Raw genomic sequence first — 19,953 nt, forward strand, 5'->3', positions numbered from 1 at the left:
TTATTCACAAATTATCTTATTATTATTAATAAAATTCTCATCTCGTCTCATTTAAAATGAGCTGAAGAGTACTAGCTTAAGGGATACCTAAATAAATGGGTACTTTTCTCTGCTTAAAAGGTAAAAAATTTTACTCATCATCTTCATACCACACAACATACATAAATTTTATTCTCTTACCAAATGTGTGGTGTATGAATGATGAGTATAATAAATCAAATTAGTTTAGGAATAATAAAACAAAAAAATAAAAATAAATATGGTGTGTAATGTGTAGTGTGGTGTGTGGTATGAGAATAATGAATAGCAAAATCCCAAGAAAGTGGCCTATGGCCAAGCTGAAGCTACCAATGTCTTGGCCATGTCATTGACACGCCAGGATAGCCCGCACAAGGTGCCCAGTGAGGCTATTGGCCGCATGCAGCCCAGCATGCGCACGCCCAGCAAGGTCGGTGAGGTTAGTGACCGCGCACAGCCCAGCATGCACACGTTCAACGCGCAACCCATGCGCCCAGCCAGTGTGCAACCCACCTATGCGCACTCCCCTGCCTGGGCCACGCCGCACATCACGCGCATGCCCAGCGCATGCACGCACAGCCCCAGGCCATGTCAACACCCAGGTCCCTACCTGAGCCATGCAATGCCAACAACAACAACAGCAACCTCACAGCCCAGACCATGCCAACGCCCAAGCCCCTGCCTAGGCCATGTTAAGCTGCAGCAGGCCAAACGCCCAGGCCCATGCCTGGGTCGTGCCACGACCAGCCCCAATTCCAGCCAAGCCAACCAGACCATGGCCCACACCGTGATCCAACCTAGGCCACCATGGGCCAATGCATGCCAAGTGCCAATGTGGGACTACCCAAGGCCTTGTTGCATGAAACCACTTTAGGGTTTCATTTTATGTCTTTACTATAAATAAGGCACTTGACCATTTCATTTGGACCTTTTTGAAAATTTTCTTTTGTAAACACTTGTGATTGTTCTTAAGGTCTATTTCGATGACATTGCACTTGAGCTCTTTTGGGTGCAATTCGAGAATCTCAAAGATATATTCATACCTTGCAATTCGTGAATATGTGTAATTCTATTTATCCAATCCTTGAGTATTTTCCATTCCATTTCTTATCTTTCATTGTTATTTTTGCTTGCATGTTCATATATTTTCTTGAGTTTTCCCAACAAACAAACAAACACAAGTTAATCCTCCTCCACGCCAAGACCAACTCTCCATAATTCTACTTTCTATAATTAGCCTTCTTCCATTCCCACAAACTCTACCCGAAACCACCAAGAGTCCAATAAGGTAATTCCTACATTTTATGAATCTTTGACTCATCTCCAATCCAATCCCTTGATTGAAGGAATTTTCATTTCATCTCTAATCCCTTAAATCTCTCAATCATCAATCACGCCAACTCTAATTCCCCATTGCCTAAACACGTAATTTTCCAACTTACTAAAACTCTAGCCTCACTTCCATCATCCTACCTTAGCCCATTTCCAATTGGCGTCACTCTCAAGGACAATCCAAGCTGCGCCACATTGTGTCATATTGCACCACATTCATCAAAACACTTAGATCAACCCTACTACATCATCATCCTCACTTCCATCACTCAAACGCTAAACCTTCATCAATTTAGGAACCCTCCATTGCCATGCAAATTCAAGGCCAAGTAAATTTGCAAGGCACATTCGGTCATCACAAGGACAAGGCGAGCTTGTGTACTTTAATATTTAGAAACTAGACCAAAATCTCTAACATACACATCCGATTTGGGGTGTGACAATGGCTTTTGGGATTTTATTGCAAGAGGCCACCACCAACATTGGACCTCCCAATAAGTTTTTAATCTTTTTAATAAATTATGATAAATCATTAGGATAAATAATTAGGAGTGGTGTAGTTTTATTTTTTGAATTGAAAAATCTTTAGAAAATTAATCAATTTGTGAGTTTTTATACTCCATCCTAATAGTAGCGACTCGCATACAAAGGAACCATGTTATACATCTATACATTATTTTTTTATAATTGTAATAAATATTCAGAAAAAAAATATTTCAATAAAAAAATATCTAGAAAAAATTATAGAGCCGTTGACAGCGTAACCAAGGAAAATGGAATTGATAATGGATAAGGCTTGTTTGAAACTTTATTTGTGGCGGACCCGTCAGCGTTGGCAGGGACCGAGGAGCATCTAATCAAGCAGTGCCACGTGACGGTTAACTGTCGTTTAGTAAAACAAATTGTTCCCGAGGACGTGGCAATTGGATAAAGCTTGCAGTCTCCTGGTAACCCCACACGGTCCAAACCTCACTGCTGAACTGGCTCGAGTTTTCGGCGACAGTTTATCCATAATCCAATGCAGCGGAGCGTCCGAAGGGGCATTCATGTCAGCCGTACCTCCCTCCCACGTGTAGACACGTCGGTTGGAGACGAAAAACAGTCTTACACATTCGACACGCGTTGAGCTCTCATAGAATGGACGGTGGAATTCTGTGGGTAAAGCCGACAGCGGTTGACGTGTTACTTTAATCTGGAGTCGGCACGGAATTATAGGACGAGGACTCACGTGACAGCATTCAATGTCGATTCTTTCCGTACATGGACCACGACAACCGAAGCTCAATATGGAAAAAGCCCAAAAATGTCGAGCCTCCAAGAGCAGCCCACGCCCAACTACATGAGACGAAGCTTGAGCCCACAATCGAGCCTTTGACAATCACGTGGGGCTTTCAGTATGAGCTCGGCCCTTTACGTAACCTGTACGTATGTAACAGCCCACAGTGACAACACTAACAAGCAAAGAGCAAGCAACATGGGTGCGGAAGTCAGCGGGTGGGAATGGTTGTGTGAGGAAGGCTTTTGAATGGGCTGGCCATATGTATAAGCGTTGCGTGCTTCCTCAAAATAATGCATAGTGATAGAACCGATAAAAATTATATATTTATTTTTAAAAAAACAAAGTTTATTATTAAAAATTTAATTTTTTTATATAAATTTTATATATATATTTTTTTCAAATAAGTCAGAGACTTTTGTGCATTCTATAATTGCAAATATATATCATTTATCGACTGTATGTGCAAGTAGAGTAAGTTGCTCTTGTCTTTGCATGATTTATTGGGCATGCATGCGGCCTTTTTTATTAGTTTCATAATATATATATATTTTTTAAAGTTAAAGTTCAATCCAAACAATTTTTAACACCAATTTTTTTTTTCTCAAAGATAAAAATCATATAATCATTTACCTATTGTTTCATAAAGAAAAAACACTTAAGTAGTTTTCGCTAAAAACAAACAAAATCTATCATTCAAACAACTTATTACTTTTACCCTACCCACTTTCACAAAATTCAACGCAAAATATATTGAAAGAAATTCAAATAGCTTCTCATTTTACTTATCAACTATCTCAAAACGCAATATAAAGCATATTCTTTTTTTTTTTTTTTTTTTTTTTATCAATAAAGCTAGTCTACTGCCCCTATTATACCGCTCAGTTTGACTGTTGGAAATTTTTTTTTATTTAGTAATTAAAGAAGTGATTTTAAGTGTATTGATGAATTTTTTTTATTTTTTAAAATATTTAAAAATAATAAAAAAATGTAAATAAAAAAATTGGATAAAAAAAACACTAGTTTTGCACTAGCGGTCACTTGCCGCGGTAAGCTGCAAGCGGCACGCTAGTGCTACTCCCTTATAATTCTCATCAATTATGGAAGACGTCACTCATCCAAAGATGCCCTTCACTTCTTCGAATCGTTGTCAACATATTTTCTATAGGAGTAAAGCCTAAAAAGGGAAAAAAATTGCTGGACCTTTCCAATTGAGGCTTTCCCGTTGCTCATGGTCTTTTCTTTTTCTAGCTTTCATGGGCTCCCCAATATCGCATCACATTGACATGGTCCATGATTGGCCTTTTGTTTTTTTTCTTTTTCGCACGGACTGAGAGAGGAAGAGAGGGATTTGGTGTTTAATCCCACATCGAGACGGAAGAATGAGAGGTGTTGGAATCGGCTCTATAAGGAGACAAATAGAGGCCTCAACTAAACCATGATCCTTCAGGCAGTTAACGGGATGTGATGAGTGGTTGGTTCTCGCAATATTTATGCGAGAGGGGTGTCTGCCCCAGCCTGGTTACGACAATTGGGCACTCCCATTATCACCAATCTGATCCCTAGCTTGAAGATCTCCTCCCCCAATTCAAGTTCAAAATCTTCCTCCTACCCAATCTATGGTTCATGCTAAAGTTTTTTTATTTTGAGCATCTGAAAATTCTGCAGCTCTTGCTTACAATTCTGATGACAGAAATTGTCAAAAGGTTTTTGGCAAGTGCTGGACCTGCTGGTGCAGCTAGCACAAGTCTCCATTTTTATTTTATTTTTTTAGTTTTTAGTTTTTATATTTTTTAACATATTTAAATATTATTTTAAAATATATATATATATATATATCAATACACTAAAAATTATTTCTTTAATTATTAAATAAAAAAATTAAATAAATCTCGAAATTCAAAACTGTCCGTTATCCAATAAAGACCTAAAATTCCTAACGAGAAACCAAACTCTCCTACACGAGTAGGTACAAACACTTTTTAACAAGCATTTGCGGCAATCGGTCTTGTAAACCAGTAACTAAAATGAGAGGACAAAATCAGTGGGCATACTAGTATTTTCCAAAGGTTTTATATATCAAACCCCACCATTTACGTTACATTACACCCCGGGAGTAGTAGTCTAGGCATTCAAATTTGTTGAGGCCATAAAGAAAAAATAATAATTACATTACACACCATAATATCCCTTATACTTGCACATATCCACCTGTGTACATACGCGATGAAACGTAAATATAACCACAAAAAATATAATGAAATGAAGAGAGAATGAATGAACTATTTTGGGAGCGAAAAATATGTCTGGAATGGTATACGTTCAAACGTGACATCTAGCCCATCCATGATATCCAAAACGTCAGACTTGCCTTGTCGTGCACTCGATTCTCTGCTTGGGGAACAACCTGTGCTCCTGCTCAAAACCGTGGTTCCTCCATTTTTGGCCTTGGCAAAGTGCTGACTTTTGCTGATTCCAGGGGCCATCAAGCTACTAATCACCTCATCTAACAATTTCTTATCTTCCTGAGAAAGTTGCATTCCATGGGTTTTAGAAGTAGAGTTCAAGGATATGAAATGCTTCATCTTGGAGTGAAAATCGACTGTCTTTCCAGTTGGAGATCGTAAAGGCAGAGGCCTTAAAGCAGGATCTCTACGTCTTTTTAAGATGATCAAATGGTGTAGCAAGGTCACCAATTTAAGGATGTATTGATCCGTCTTCTCCTTGTCTGCATAATATAGCGTCTGGAGACGGATCGGGTTACAGGATGCGGTTGAACTGTTGTCGAACTCGATACTGTTCAATAAGAAAAAAACACTCTGAAGTATCATTCTAGTGACAGAGAAAGACAGAGAGCGAGAGTAAAACAAACCTAGCCCTTGCCCATTCTCCAACCCACCCGAAACCTTGATGTGCTCTGTCACCAAAAGCAACAGAAGGAAAATTGAGTGTTTGTGTAAAATGAAAGACTAACAAAAGATATTAGCTTATATTTGTACAAGAAAATAAATAGCAGTATGTAGAGATTAGGTAAATACAAAAAAATTCCCAGTGAAATAGTATAACCTACTTAAGAGTATTTGTGGCAAGTGGAAGTAGCAACTTAAGAGTCCTTTCCATTTCAGCATTGACCTGAAAAATCGAAAGCTGTACAGAAACAGAAGGTGAAGCAATTAAATATGTTAGAAAAAAGAAAGAAACGCTTGAGCTAAATATCCATGAAGAGAAATGAATAAGTAGAGAACAGAAGAAATGCCAAGGTTTCAACCATTCTTCAGAGGGCATACCTGTTCATTGAGATCAAGCATTCGGGAATGTAGAACCTTCTTAACACCATTTGGCAATGCCCGATATAATTGGTCCCTCATATTTTGGGGAAAGGTGGTTGGGCAAGATGCCTGTCAACATATAACCTTCCATTCATGGACACATACTTGGGAAAATCAATTATCTGAAAACAGGGAGATTTATACTTACAATTATACTTGTCTGGTTGATAATATTAGCATAGTGTAATGCAAGACCTGTTTCACCAAGTCTTTGAGGACCCTTCCTTTCCTCCTCACTAACCAATGTTATACCTGCCATGAATCAACAACTCTAAGAATTTATGATTGAATGATTTGAATCACATACTTCAAAGCCAACAACTTCAACCATGTCCAAATGACTTGTATTCGACCATATATAAATTAAAAAAATATATGGACATCGGCAATTCTAAAAATATTTCAAAAACTGCCTTGACATGATAAAACCATGCAGTAACAAAGGATCTACGTGCAGAAATTTTTGTCACAGATAATGTACTTCGACTTTCTGATCTCTCTACATAGCAAGAAACAACTGACCGGTTAATTTGCTAGCTTAACTGTTCATAAAATAGGATGCCAAACAGAAAAAGAAAAACACGATTCAACCAAAACCAATGCCTCGGACATGACTAAGGGATAGTTGGCAATAGGCAGAGACTTCAGCAAAACCAGGGCACATGTAGAAAAGATCAAGGCCGCAAAGAATATTCTATGCCATATTTTCTCATGGAGTATTGCTACACTATATTTTATGAAATATGAGGATAGAAGAGTAAAATCACATGTTTTTAAGTGGTGTGCAGGAGTGTGAGGCTTATGTTTAGAATTTTTCTTTCTCATAACCGAGATTCTACATACTTTGGAACATTTCAAAACCAGGGCATGTGTAGTGTAAAAAACAAAGTCTGCAAAGAAGATTCTACGCTATATTTTCTTGTAACTTAGATTCTACATTTATGAGGCAATTTAAATATTTCTTTTTAGGATTAAATACTTAGATGAGCTTTGTGGCTAGTCTCATTACGAGATGTACAACTCATACCATTGTTTCCAAAAGCTTCCCAGATAGCTTTATGTATGTGGGTGACAACATCCAAAAGCTTCTTTACAATCTGCAATAAGCAAAATAATTTGAAAATATAAGTAAAACTACAGAGAGAATAATATTCCACTCTATTCTGTGGAACATAAGACTAATAATGTAGGCACCTTCCTCCTTGACCTATGACAGATTCTATATCAAATAAATGTGTTTATATTTGACTGCCATTTCCGCCAAGGAAGGTAGTATAAAGACTAAATAAAACTGGCAGTTTAAATGATAAATCGAAGCACAAAGTACATAGAAGCAGATTCTAATGAAGTTTTCCAACTAGGTATCCAAATATCACAGTTTTATCTCTTCAGAAATAATGACACGTGCTCACAGTTATATACCTCTTCAAAACTTTTAGACCAAAGAGACTTCTTTTTCAATCTCTGTACAAGCTTTCTTTGTTCTTTAAGCTCGCTTTGAAAAACTGTAAGACTCTCTCCTACAATTACAAACGAAATGACCTGTTAATGAATTTAGTGCACTGCTGCCACTTAACAGACTTCTTGAAGAAACTGGACACATTTAACAATCAGTGGTTAGAACTTTAAAAACTTTTTCAAAATTTAATCCGTGGACAAGATATTATCTTCTAAGTTTAGAGGTTGATAGAGTAGTAGCAAATGATGAGACAGAAGGCCACAAAGCACAACGGAAGGTAGAAAATGAAGAATACTGCTTACAGGACAGTAGTTTTTCCAGGGTTTAAAGAAAGAGATTATATCTATTTTCCAAGGTAGAATTTGTATAGCATAATACGTGATTACTGAAATGTTGAGATGGGCATCTTGGTCCCATAGCATATGAAACTATTACTTTGAATGAACTAAACAGATCCAAGTTTTCACAGTATTATAGATATATTAAAAGCAGTCTGTGGTAAGAGAATAAGAATTTTATGCCCAACCTCGTCGAGGGAGATTTAAGGACTCCATTTCCTCAAGCTGTCGTCGATAATCTTGTTCAAATCTTTCAAAAGCATTCAACTCGTGGTATAATTCCTACACGAATGAACAAGTTATAGCTTCTTAGAGTAATGCATGCTAGTCGTAGCCCAAGGGATAAAATCCAAATTCAAGTGGAGATAGACAAAATGGAAAATTTATATAAAGCATGAAAAATTAGTATTACAGTAAAAAACTGCAGAGTATACACTTAACATGATTCAATAAGACATCTTCAGTATGTTTCAGAAGTGGAAACATATTACGTGTTTCAATGCTAGTAGAAGCGAACTATATATACAAGCATATTTACTTGTATTTTTATGTACTGCCAAAGATTAAGCAATAAAATGCATAAAGCAGATAGGAGGAACTACTAGCATCATGTAGCCTTTGTAAAGGATGATCAAATGCTTCCCTATGAAATTACACAACAGTACTTCACCAACTAGCAGCACATATAAATGCAAAGCTTTAAATTAACTTACAGAAGTGTGCTGAGCCAGCGTAGTCAACTCCTGAACTGTTGTTTCTGCATCAACTATAATTTTTTTGCGGTTTGGACCGTCAGTATCTAACCTGAAATATTTATTACAAACTGTTCAGATCTATATTCGCATGCTCAGCAAAATATACTGACCATACCATATTTTATAAAGTCAACTTACTTGGAAAAGTATTCACCCATATTGTGCCACTGTGGATCTTTGCACATATCTCCAAATCTAATTACTTCCCGCAAGAAAACTTCAAACTCCTGCCTAAAAATGCCCCGAGGTCAAAAAAAGAAAAAGAGAAGATAGAAATTATATGGTATGAAAGGTAAAGAAAAGAGTTACAATTAAATCCTATCAAACTAGACATAAAAGACAGCCAAACTTCATATCAAAAGCAAATTATTCTCTCTAACAAGAAACAACCTTTTGTCGGCAGCAGCAAAACTCAGCAATTCCTCCACATTGGTGGAAACTAATTGTTTTACGCTCGAATGTAAAATCTCTTTTTTCAGGGCCTGGATATTTTCTTTAGAAAGAGATTGCAACAAGTATGTGCCTTTGGCTATTGTGTTAGCTACTTCAAATGCAAATATGGATATTTTATTCCATCTTGAAGCCAAACCAAACCCACTATAGGCATTAAACTTTGGCATGTGAGTTCCAAGTGAGTCCAGAACATCTCCTGCCCTCTCACCAGCTCTTCCTAGTCCCTTCTGAATAATCTGCAAAAGCAGAAAACAAAATAAACCATAGTATAGAAAAGTGACAGTGTATCGAACGCTAATAAAGTAACGTTATTCCCTTGAACAGAATTCTAAATCCTTGCATTCAACTTATTTGATAATCTAGTAATGCAAACCCAGACAGATACCGAATGATTATTGCATCCAGATTATGTATGATAGAAACATTTTGGCCTGAAAGATTCGGTCTATTTAATGTTTTAGACTTGACAACAGAAATCATCTTAGCCACATAAAATTGTCATTAAATACATATCAGGGCCTTTTATGTTTTGTTCTTGGCTGTATCAAATCATTGAGTACAACGCATCTTATATTACCCGTTCAAACCATAGAACAATTCAGGATCAGTTTACTGTTAGGATGCCTCAGGTGCTGTCATAATAATTTTCAAACGAGATACAAGATTCATTTCCTTTCTTTGGGTGAGAATATAAGCTTCATGCACCGAATATTAAGCAGGCAAACGAATTCCATTATATATCCCCTAAACCGAGTAAAATTATCCTTTTCCAGGAATATGTGCGAGGATGAAGTAACCAATTCCAAAATCCAGAGATGGCATAATTTGTTGAGTCCCCCAGTTCATGCTTATTGAACCAACCATCCTGTTCCAATGAATACATTCTCAACTCACTAATGATGGGAAACATAAAGTTTCCAATAAGTTAATAACATCAACTCCAGTCATGAGGATCACAAATACCTTGGTAGGAGAAAAAACTTGAACCAAAATGATAATGGGATGTCCCACAATGAAATTGGTCTTCTAGGTTCATTATTTTGCATCTTTAATTTTCTTTGCCGGCGTAAATTTTCTTGAATTGTCAAAATACAATAGCTTTTCCTTCTATGCAGTTATCTTTTAAGTATTTCTTTGCACATGCAGTTCTATTAAACTTCTCTACTCATCAACAGCGCTATATCTATCGATTACTCTGCGGAGAGTATCATCGAGATGCATATGCCAATCTGATCATGAATTTTCCTTTAAAATAAACTGCTAATTGACTACCACGAAACGAATACACACACACACGCATACATGCATACATAAATATATACTAAAAAATGTAACATTGAAATCAACAACCATAATCAAATTAACAGTCGTCGAACGTACCTTGCTTGTCCTGCTTGGAGTCGAAGGCTTCGACCGAGTCGGCGTGGCAGGCGACGACTTTGACCAAGTCGGCGACGATGGCTTCAAGCCACTGGTCAACGACTTTCGCACCACAGGCGAATCAGTATTTCGCATCGTTTTGATGAAAGCATCCGAATCAGAATCCGAATAACCATCCCCTTTCAGCTTACTAACACCCTTTATCTTCTCGAGCTTCTCAGAAATATTTTCTCTAACTTTGGCATTACCCTTCGCCACCCCACCGGAGCACACCGCTCCCATTGTTGTCCCAAACGGTACAAAGTGAAAGAGTTTTCAACTTCTTGCGTGTAGCATAATTTTGAAGAAATTAATTTTTTTTCTCGAATGAAAATACGTAAGTTCAATCGGCTGAGACTAATATAACAGTTCACCCAAGCTGTGTTCGGAATTTGTTGAAAAGAGTCAACATAACCAGACAGACTCCGAGTATCGATTCCTTTGTATTCTTAGTTCCTGAAAAAACTAGAGACAGAAACCAAGTGATTTTGAAGAACAAACCCGATGAAGTTCATATAACTGCAAGAGTGAAGAAAGAAGAAGAAGAATAATATGAGAAGACGGATGAGGAGAAAGTTTCAGACTTGCTACACCGAACGAGAAAAGGATATATACTCCACAGTTTTGACTGCGTGATGTAGATTACGGATTTTCTTCATGATTGCCAAACACCGCGTTGCAAAGAGACAGTTCAAATCTTTCGTGGGAAAATATTTCTGTATAGAATCAAATGTGAAAAACGAGCCGAAAACAAAGACTTACACCAAACACCGTGAAGCGCGAGAGACAGAAGAGACAGATAATGGAAGTTCCGAGTCCCAGTCCCGCCCACCGTCTCTGAGTTTTTGAGGTGACTGTCGTAGTCAGACGTTGAATTTCACTATTACTATTATACCCCTCGTTGTTCTGTTCTCTACCTCAAAGTCGTTCGGTGTACCTTACCGGGATTTCGCCACCCCAGATTAAAATCTCCAGTCCAAGCGGAAGAAGGTCAAACTCAAAGCTAAGTAAGAAACGGCACAACACTTGCCACGTTCATAAAACTATTGGCCTATAATTAAATGCAATCGTAAACATACAAGTATTGTATAATTATTTTAAAAAAAATAAATAAATATAAAATTTATATAAAATTAAATTAAATTTTTATAAGTAGATCTCATATTTTTTTAAATGACTGCACGATATTTACGTATTTTACAATTATATATAATATTACTTTTAAAATAATAATTATATTTAAAAAATTTTACACTTCACGTAGGTCAATTATATTTACCGTCATGAGTTCGAAAATATTACATAATTTTTAAAAAATAAATACGAGATAAAAAGAAAAATTAATTATTTAATAATAAACTTTACTTTTTTTTTATATGATATTTATACACTCTACGATTATACGTAGTATTATTTTATTTATTATTATTATGTATATAAACTTTTTTCAGACTTGAGCTTAAATAAAACTTGGTATTTTTAATATTATTGTGAAAAAATAGTCAATCAGATGTTAACTAGCTTATACAGCGGACTATGTGTTCAAGCAGGGGAGACATAACTGAATATGTAGATTATAGTTTAGACAGTATTTATTTAATTAAATTATCAGGGATTTTGGATAAGTACGTTGGCCTCACATAAATATTTAGTATCGTGTAGATTATCAAACTGCTTAGATCGATCGATCAATCCATCGATCAGTACTTATGAGTGTTGTGAAAAAATATGACAGTACATGAATGATTGAGATTAAATGCATCGGATGAAATGTGTAATCTTTTCTTAATGTCTTGATTTTATTATTGCATATATCTTCCTTTATGTCCTTTAGGTTTCTTTTTATTTCCAACTGTACCTATATATATATATATATATATATATATGCACAATCAATCAATTTCAAAATGGACTTCCATTTTAAATGAAAGCCAAAAAAGGGAATTAAATTTGCATGTTCCCTTACTTATTATTAATTCGTCAAACGATGAAGAAATTATGCAACATCATTTACTTTGTTATTATTATATATATATATATATATATATATCTGTGTGTGTGTGTGTTTCATGTGTGTGTGCATGTGTGTTAGAGAGGAAAGAGATATAAACAAATTAGAGTTATAATAGCGTGAAGTGGAAAATATGATAATTGATACATAGAGTACGTATTGGACATTTTTTTATTGGTTGACCAAACTTTTATTGGCCACAATCTATCTTCTTGAGTACTTGAGATATATAATCAATCGAAAAGGATATCATGTATATATATATATATAAGATCGATCTAGGACATATGTACCTTGGAAAATTTATAGAAAAAAAGGGAAGCCTGAGGGTCAAGATTATCGAGGCACTAAAACTGGGAATAATGTACTTAATCGGTCAATAATCCAACTAGGGATGCACATATATATACACGTACAACACATACTAGCTAATCTTTATTGTGTTATATATGGGAAGTTAAGAAAAATACAGGGCTTCGAAATAACGGTGTAAGGGGATTTTTTTTCACTTCACAAGCCCAATGGGCCTCGGTTCGATACCCGGCCCCAGGGTCTAAGCTTATCTATGAAGAAATGCGCTTACAAGGAAAAGCAACTGGGTGATTAATGGGACGGACATGCTTGACATATCTTGACCACACTTCGATAGTGGGGACTTGTACAGGGCATAGCAGAAAAGATGGAGAACACTTGATCATCTGACATGGGAACATTGACCGACCACTGAAGATAAAGTAAGATCAAGGACAATTATCTGAGTTACACACTATATTAATGACGATGTTGCAGAGTCACACAACATTAAATGACTTTGACAAAATGAACAATATAAAAGATACAGACTCCATAGGGACAAACACGATCTGTCCCCTTCCTAGACCCCCAATATAAATAGTAATTATTAAGTGCGAGAAATTTTTTCTGATTCTTAAACTCTTATATTTATTTACAAATTTTTAAGAGATTTTACTGACTTTGATATCAAGACTTCTTAACTCCAAGGTCACTCTCTCTCAATTATCTTGTTCGTTATTTTTATAAGCCTAATTTTAAATAACTAAGTTGTTAGAATCTGACTAAAAAACATATGAAACACAACGTTTACAAACGGTGTAAGGTTTGAAATCTCGCAACATGATGGCATGGAACATGATGGCAACCATGCAAGTGGCACGTGAATTATTTTCCGTTTTTCCAGGTCGGTGTACTTGACATATCTAGCATTCAGCCTTTTTAGATTTCTTAAGGTAGCTAGACTAGGTAGCAATGTAGCATCAACAAATCTTTTCTAAAATTCTAATTTCTTTTGAAAAGTAAGCGTTTCAAAGTGTAATGTCTATATATATTGAATAATATTAAATACAGTTTTGTGTATAAAATCTATACTGTAAATATTATTATATATATATATATATATTCGTATCTCAAAGACGTGCAGAATGTTCTTTTCAAGGAAGGTGGATTTTATTAGTTAAAGACTTTTTAAGTATCCGTTTTAAGTTGCATTTAGATAGTGAAATAATCTTAAATATTTTATAAATAATAATAATAAAAAATTAAATAAAAATTAATAAAAAAATAATAAATAATAATAGATTATTCTCAAAATAGTCTACTGCCTAAACTAACCCAAACAATTTACAACTTTAATTTGATAGCATGGATATTTTTGCAGATTCTAATTACAAGAAGGTGGCTCCGTGTTGACCTTGACGTTTGACCAACTTCGATTTGGCAATTAATTAAGGAAAATGATGGGGACCGATGAGAATTCCAAATCGACCGATAGTGATTTTTTGTTAATAATTAAGAAAGTATTTATTAATAAATTAATTTTTTTAAAATATTTTAAAAATACAAAAAAAAAATCATTTTTATCAGTCTAGCTTTCGGTATCAATAAATATTGGTACCGAAAGCAGGATGCATTAATTAAATGACAATGTTTTAAAAAAAAAAAATATGCTTCTTGCAATAGCGTGGAGGAGTTGGCGTGCAATTGTGGCCCATCTGGAAAATGATTTCATTTTCGGCAAACCGTTTTGGCAAAACACATTGTGACGCCACTTCTCCCTTATTCTCTCCTTCATCGCACCTCTTTCTCTCCTTTTGCTTGTTTCTCTCTCTTTAAAGCTTCTTTTATTTTCTTCCACAAATAAAACTTCCTTTCCAATCACCATGGTTTCATCTTTACAATTCTAAAAACTTCATTCCCTTATTCTTCCTTCTTCGCAACCTAAACTTTTGCTATCCTTCCAAGATGCAGGACTATAAGTACGATACTTGAGTTTTGCATTTTTCACTTGCAGTAAGCTTCCATGCCTGCAAATCACAAGCAAAAATATTTAGATAACTTTCATAGTATTCAAATGTAAATGGAATAAGATATAAACAGCAAACCTTTCTCATTCTAAAACTAACTTTACACTTTGCCTCTTATAGCCTGTCATGACTAGAGCTCACTTGGAAATATAATTTTTAGTTCATAAGTGAATTCACATAAATGAATTCCTATAAACGTTAAACAATCAATAAAGAAAACTGGTAAACAAGAAAATAGAAAAAATTTTACTATAATGTGCCGAAGTATGGGTTTACGAACCGAGTTAAAGAAAGAGAACAAATCAATTTGCATAGATCATTCACAAATTTTGCAATCAACCCTTTTATACCATAATTTTTCGCCGTGCAATTCTTTACTTGTGAAAAGAAGTCATAGAAAGGCATGAAATAGAAAAAGAGTGCATATATTTTCTTTCATTTGCTTAAAACTAGTGACAAATGGAGGGAATAAGAGAAAAACGATAACGATGGTGGTATCTGAATATGTAAGAAATCTTGGAAGCGACTAGTTTTCACTCATTCGTACTGCTGCAGAGCTGGCAGAAACGACAACGATGGTGGTGTCTGAATATGTAAGAAACTTTGGAAGCAACCATGAACAGGTGGTTCCAGTAATAGTGTTTGTGGCTGTTCTTTGTTTTTGGCCTTTCAAGTCTATTTTCTCCTTCGTTTTCATTTTTTTTTAAATATCAGATGACGTGGCATGACACCACATCAACCGACTACACGGCGTCTACATAAGTCGACTGTGTATAGAATAACTGTTTTTTTTTTAATAAATTAAAGGACAATGTTAGGAGCCGCGGAGAATGTATTTTATGTATAATTTGTTTTTGCAAATTATATAAAATGAAGTGAGATTAAAATTAAAAGTTAAATAAAATATTATTAATATATATTTTTTATATTATTTTTATTTTGAAATTTAAAAAAATTAAATTATTTATTTTATTTTGCATGAAAATTAAAAAAAAATTGTAATAATTAGATGAGATTATTTGAGATAAATTTTAAAAACAAATGAGCCCGTAGAAAATGCATGGAACTGATAAACTGACCTATGGACCATACAAATGTTTTTTTTGTTATTTAATCATTAATGTAGTGATTATTAGTAAATATATATGTATTTAAATATTTAAAAATATGTAAAAAAATAATAATCTATAGTGATCAGTCCAAACTATGATACCTTTTATCGATACCAGTAGTAGCTGCAACTTTTAGTGCATTTGAATTATTTGTTTCTTTTAAATATTTTAAAAATATTTTTAATTTTTTTAAAATACAGATATTCACTTGTAATCACTTTATTAATTATTAAAAAATAAAATAAAATAAAATACATGAACAATCAAATTAATAGAGGCAATATCAATAACTACTTAGAATTTTCCTTAATTGAAAATTAAAAAGATGAAGAGAACTTGCACGGAGCACGCTCTTCCCTCTTGTTTTTTCTTTGAAAAATGATAAACATAAAAAAAAAAAATTACAATTTTGTATACAATTAGATTTTAAACGAGAGACATGTTTATAAAATAATTTATAAAAATAACACCAATTTTCATAAATATTTTATTTTAAAATATAGTTATAAAAAAAGTTATAAAAAAATTGAATCATTGGTCTTTTTCTTTTCTAATTGGCCAGAATCTGATCATTTTTCAATGACTTGTTTAAATATTGTATGGTCGATCCACGTGTACGGACCCAGATAAACTCAGATGATAAATATTGCTTTCTTGGACGTCACTACTTTCGAGTCGAATGATAAATTATGGGGAAAAAAAAGTCAACATCTAAAATAAAAAAGATTTCTAGCTTTTTCCGAGCTGATGGGGGAGTTCCCAAAGATTATGCCTTAAGAAGCGTTTACTTGCAAAATGAAAATATATATATATATATATATATATAAACTGTATAATATTATGTATCTTAGGAGATCAGTAATATTATTGATGACGAAGATGATATTTATTTATTTATTAGATTGATAAGAGAAGATTGGAGTTCTTTATTATGTTTAAAAGCTTAGTACTATTATTGGGTAATTAGTTGCTGATGAAAGTGTACCATCAATTTTTTTTTTTGGAAGCAGTATCGGATTCCATACCCCTATTTTAAAAGTTAGAAATTATACCAATTAGATCATAGACTTTTAATTTTTTTAAAAATTTTATTTTTCTTAAATTTATTATATTCTTAAACTCATTATATATATACCACACAAAAAATATGATATATGAAAATGATGAATATAATTTTTCTTTACATGATACTTAATAACTAAATAGTATTTTTCCTTTTCGGAAAACGAAAATGTGGGAAAAAGATAAGGCTTGATATCGGGGTTACCCAGATAGTTTAGGCCGGGCCTAATTTTATGGGCTAGCTCAATCAAATTACAGGCATTACCAAATGAACTGGACCATCAGTCAATATGACACATGGGTCCGATGAAAATAAATAAATAATTAAAGTAGTAATATTTCATCAATATTAGGAAACTACTAAATAATTAGCAAAATATGATCATGAGAAATGTTGTTAATTTTAGCAGTAAAAAAGAGTGATAGAAAATCAAGACCATTTTTCGTCCTTGTGTAACGCAACACGATCACAGTTCTGTTATTTTAATGAAATATGATTACAGTTAGATTTGATCTGTTCTTGTGTTTGTCATAAACACGTACAAGGCCGAGGAAAAAATAAAAAAAAAATAAAAGAAACGTCCAATAGGCCAAAAGGGCAGTGCTTCTTCGTTGTCTATTTTATTTTTGGGTAAAGATGCTCTCTTGTCATTTACCAAACGACTCTTCAATCCGAATTTTTTTTATTCGTATAATATACCTTTTTTTTAATTATTAAATTTTGATATGAATTGGTATTCAAGACTGGCCAATGCAAATATCAATAGACTATAGTGAACTGGTAATATATTAAATTTGTCCACCATTTACTTCGAACATCACACAGCAAGCTAAGGCCGGCACTGCTTACACCATCTCCAATAGCCGGCTCTCTCTCTCTCTCTCTCTCTCTCTCTCTCTCTCAAAAGTGACGAAACTAGTTTCCTCAAGAAAAATGGGGCATTGATCATCTCCATAGCAGAGTACCAGTGTTACTTCTTCAATAAGTAAGTACTCTTCTCCATCTGTGAATTTTTGTTTTCCTTGTTCGTTTGCCTTTTCTACCATGGCAATGAATCTATTTGCTGTTGTTGATATCAATATACACTTATCCCTCTTGGTGGTAGTCACAGGATTGATAATGGGTAATCAGTTTTATGCACTTCTTTCTGTCTTTCTATTTAGATGCTAGAATTGCATTTTGAGATTGTGCGTGTGATGGTGTCGAATTATGGACGTAAATTGTTGAGTTACTCAAAAAAGATGTGGCAAAGAGAAGGATGTGAAATAGTAAAGTTCTCATTTTTCCTTTCATATGTTTCCTTATAGCAATCAGAGAAAGACCAGTTGAAAACTGTTAATCCATGCTCTAGCTGTTAAGATTAACCTTGGAATTTGTTCCCTTAGATTGTCTCGTCAAGACAGAAAAATGAATGCTAGGTATGGCTCTACGATGGACCAAAAGGATATGGTTAGGTTGTTGATTGCTACCGTCGACAACTTCAGCCGAGATCGGTTGATTAGTAAAGAACAGAGAACCCAACAAAAAGAACAGTGTGCAGAGAGGTTGGCAGCTGAAGATGGAAGCTGTGACAAAGACACAGAGGTTCGGTACTCGGATCAAGCAGTGTTGGCAAATTTGGACTGGGGTATCGAAGCCCTTGAAGAAGCAATCAACACCTCTAATATGGAAACTAAACTTGCACGATTGGACTATGCAGAGAAGATGCTGCAAGTGTGTGCCATGCTGAACTCCACACAGGAAACTGCTGGGGTTCCCAACTTCTATCTCTCTGCTTGGGCTCATCTCAACCTTTCATACATGTGGAAATTAAGGGGCAACGTTCACAATTCAGTTCTTCACGTTCTTGAGATGTTTATAGTAGACCCTTTCTTCTCGCGGATCGATTTTGCTCCTGAACTTTGGAAAGACCTGTTTCTTCCACAGATGAGCTCGATTGTAGGGTGGTATTCGGAGGAGAGGCAGAGACTTATGATGGAAGCAATTCCTGACTGTTCTGATTTGTCCTTGACTGCTGATTTGGATCAGTTTTTCAACGAGTCTGTGATTTTCTCATTGAGGCCAGATCAGATGGAGAAACTGCAAAAGCTGGAAAAGCTTTACGGGGAAGCATTGGATGAGAATACACGGCTTTTTGCTAAATATTATAAGGATCTCATGAGCTCTGATTTATCCTCGAACAAGAGGGTGATTCCGATGTTGCCAATTGCAGAGCCTCCAATGACTCCTTTGCATGAGGTCAGCCGTTCGATTCCAGATTATGTAAAATTCGGTCCTATCTTGCCCAAGAGTGCTGGATTTTCTGCAATTCTTAAATCTAAGTATGGTGCAAGAGAAGCAAGCAGGTTAGTGCATTTGAAACCTGTAATTGGATTATCTCAATATTCTGTAAATAGCAATGGCTTGAGTTAAGATATTTTATTGAATTTTAAAAAATAGAGAAAAAATTAAATAAAAATATTATAAAATTTTAAAAATTGTTTAAATATAATTTTTTAATATTAATTTTATTTTGAAATTTAGAAAAATTGTATAGATTTTTATGTTTGGATAATGTTTAGTTAATATTTAGATAAAAAAAATTAAAATTCAAAATTAAGAAGCGTTTTATATTTGAGTTGTATTTGACAATAAAATTATTAAAAAAATTGAGAATTTTGAAAATTTCATGTCTTGTCCAAACTTCCTTTAAATTATTTTTACATGAAAACTCCCTATTTATGATTGATATATTGGTTCTGAATTTTATGGAGAAGAATGTGATCTTTGAACTTCTAATTTAATTGGAGGCTCTTATGTAAGTAGTACTTTTTCAGTAACTTGGCTTCTAGCAGAAAGAATGCAAGTTCCATTACCTCTCAGATTCTTGAGGAGTCTGCTAGATGGGAACCTCAGGTAAAGAAAAATTAGAGCAGTGCATTTATATTTCCACAACAAAAGCTTGATTATAGTTGTACATCTTTCTTTCCTTTTCTTTTTCTATCTTTTTTTTTCTGGGTTTTACATACAGGTTTTGTAATTTTTGAATACTGTAAGCTCTATTCTTGTAAACGATTCCAGGACGGGT

At 34.5% G+C, this 19,953-nt stretch overlaps 2 protein-coding genes and 1 non-coding gene across 4 annotated transcripts; 2 read left to right on the forward strand and 1 right to left on the reverse strand.

Moving 5' to 3' along the window:
* The first annotated feature begins 4,085 nt into the window (after window positions 1-4,085).
* Window positions 4,086-4,189, forward strand: LOC118343920. The gene has a single exon (XR_004797707.1). It is a non-coding gene; the product is annotated as a small nucleolar RNA Z279/snoR105/snoR108 (small nucleolar RNA).
* Window positions 4,190-4,602: 413 nt separating this feature from the next.
* On the reverse strand, window positions 4,603-11,159 carry LOC108982110 (protein PSK SIMULATOR 2-like). Of its 2 annotated transcripts, none has more exons than XM_035682656.1 (13): window positions 11,142-11,159; window positions 10,341-10,844; window positions 8,898-9,196; window positions 8,646-8,738; window positions 8,466-8,556; window positions 7,941-8,034; window positions 7,378-7,475; window positions 6,983-7,052; window positions 6,104-6,207; window positions 5,914-6,024; window positions 5,697-5,773; window positions 5,499-5,543; window positions 4,603-5,422 (listed from the first exon to the last, which is right to left on the reverse strand). In XM_035682656.1, exons 2-13 carry the CDS (start codon window positions 10,620-10,622, stop codon window positions 4,909-4,911), a joined length of 1,878 nt encoding a protein of 625 aa, XP_035538549.1. In that variant the 5' UTR covers window positions 10,623-10,844; window positions 11,142-11,159; the 3' UTR covers window positions 4,603-4,908. The 2 variants fall into 2 exon arrangements, with proteins under 2 accessions (XP_035538549.1, XP_035538548.1); XM_035682655.1 differs by lacking the exon at window positions 11,142-11,159 and adding an exon at window positions 10,964-11,126.
* Window positions 11,160-17,802: 6,643 nt separating this feature from the next.
* Window positions 17,803-19,905, forward strand: LOC118343803 (putative E3 ubiquitin-protein ligase LIN-2). The gene is made up of 4 exons (XM_035682593.1): window positions 17,803-17,871; window positions 18,272-19,231; window positions 19,703-19,781; window positions 19,897-19,905. The coding sequence occupies exons 2-4, from the start codon at window positions 18,294-18,296 to the stop codon at window positions 19,903-19,905; spliced, it is 1,026 nt and encodes a 341-aa protein (XP_035538486.1). The 5' UTR covers window positions 17,803-17,871; window positions 18,272-18,293.
* Window positions 19,906-19,953: the final 48 nt, after the last annotated feature.

The sequence above is a fragment of the Juglans regia genome, chromosome 11 (assembly GCF_001411555.2).
Source record: "Juglans regia cultivar Chandler chromosome 11, Walnut 2.0, whole genome shotgun sequence".
Classification (NCBI taxonomy): Eukaryota; Viridiplantae; Streptophyta; class Magnoliopsida; order Fagales; family Juglandaceae; genus Juglans; species Juglans regia.

Coding starts and splice junctions, on each gene's coding strand:
- LOC108982110 (XM_035682656.1), bottom strand. CDS start 10,622: ATGGGAGCGGTGTGCTCCGGTGGGGTGGCGAAGGGTAATGCCAAAGTT. Junction 8,557..8,645: donor ATGGGTGAATACTTTTCCAA/GTAAGTTGACTT, acceptor TAAATATTTCAG/GTTAGATACTGACGGTCCAA. Junction 5,544..5,696: donor CTTGCCACAAATACTCTTAA/GTAGGTTATACT, acceptor TTTTGGTGACAG/AGCACATCAAGGTTTCGGGT.
- LOC118343803 (XM_035682593.1), top strand. CDS start 18,294: ATGAATGCTAGGTATGGCTCTACGATGGACCAAAAGGATATGGTTAGG. Junction 19,232..19,702: donor GGTGCAAGAGAAGCAAGCAG/GTTAGTGCATTT, acceptor GTACTTTTTCAG/TAACTTGGCTTCTAGCAGAA.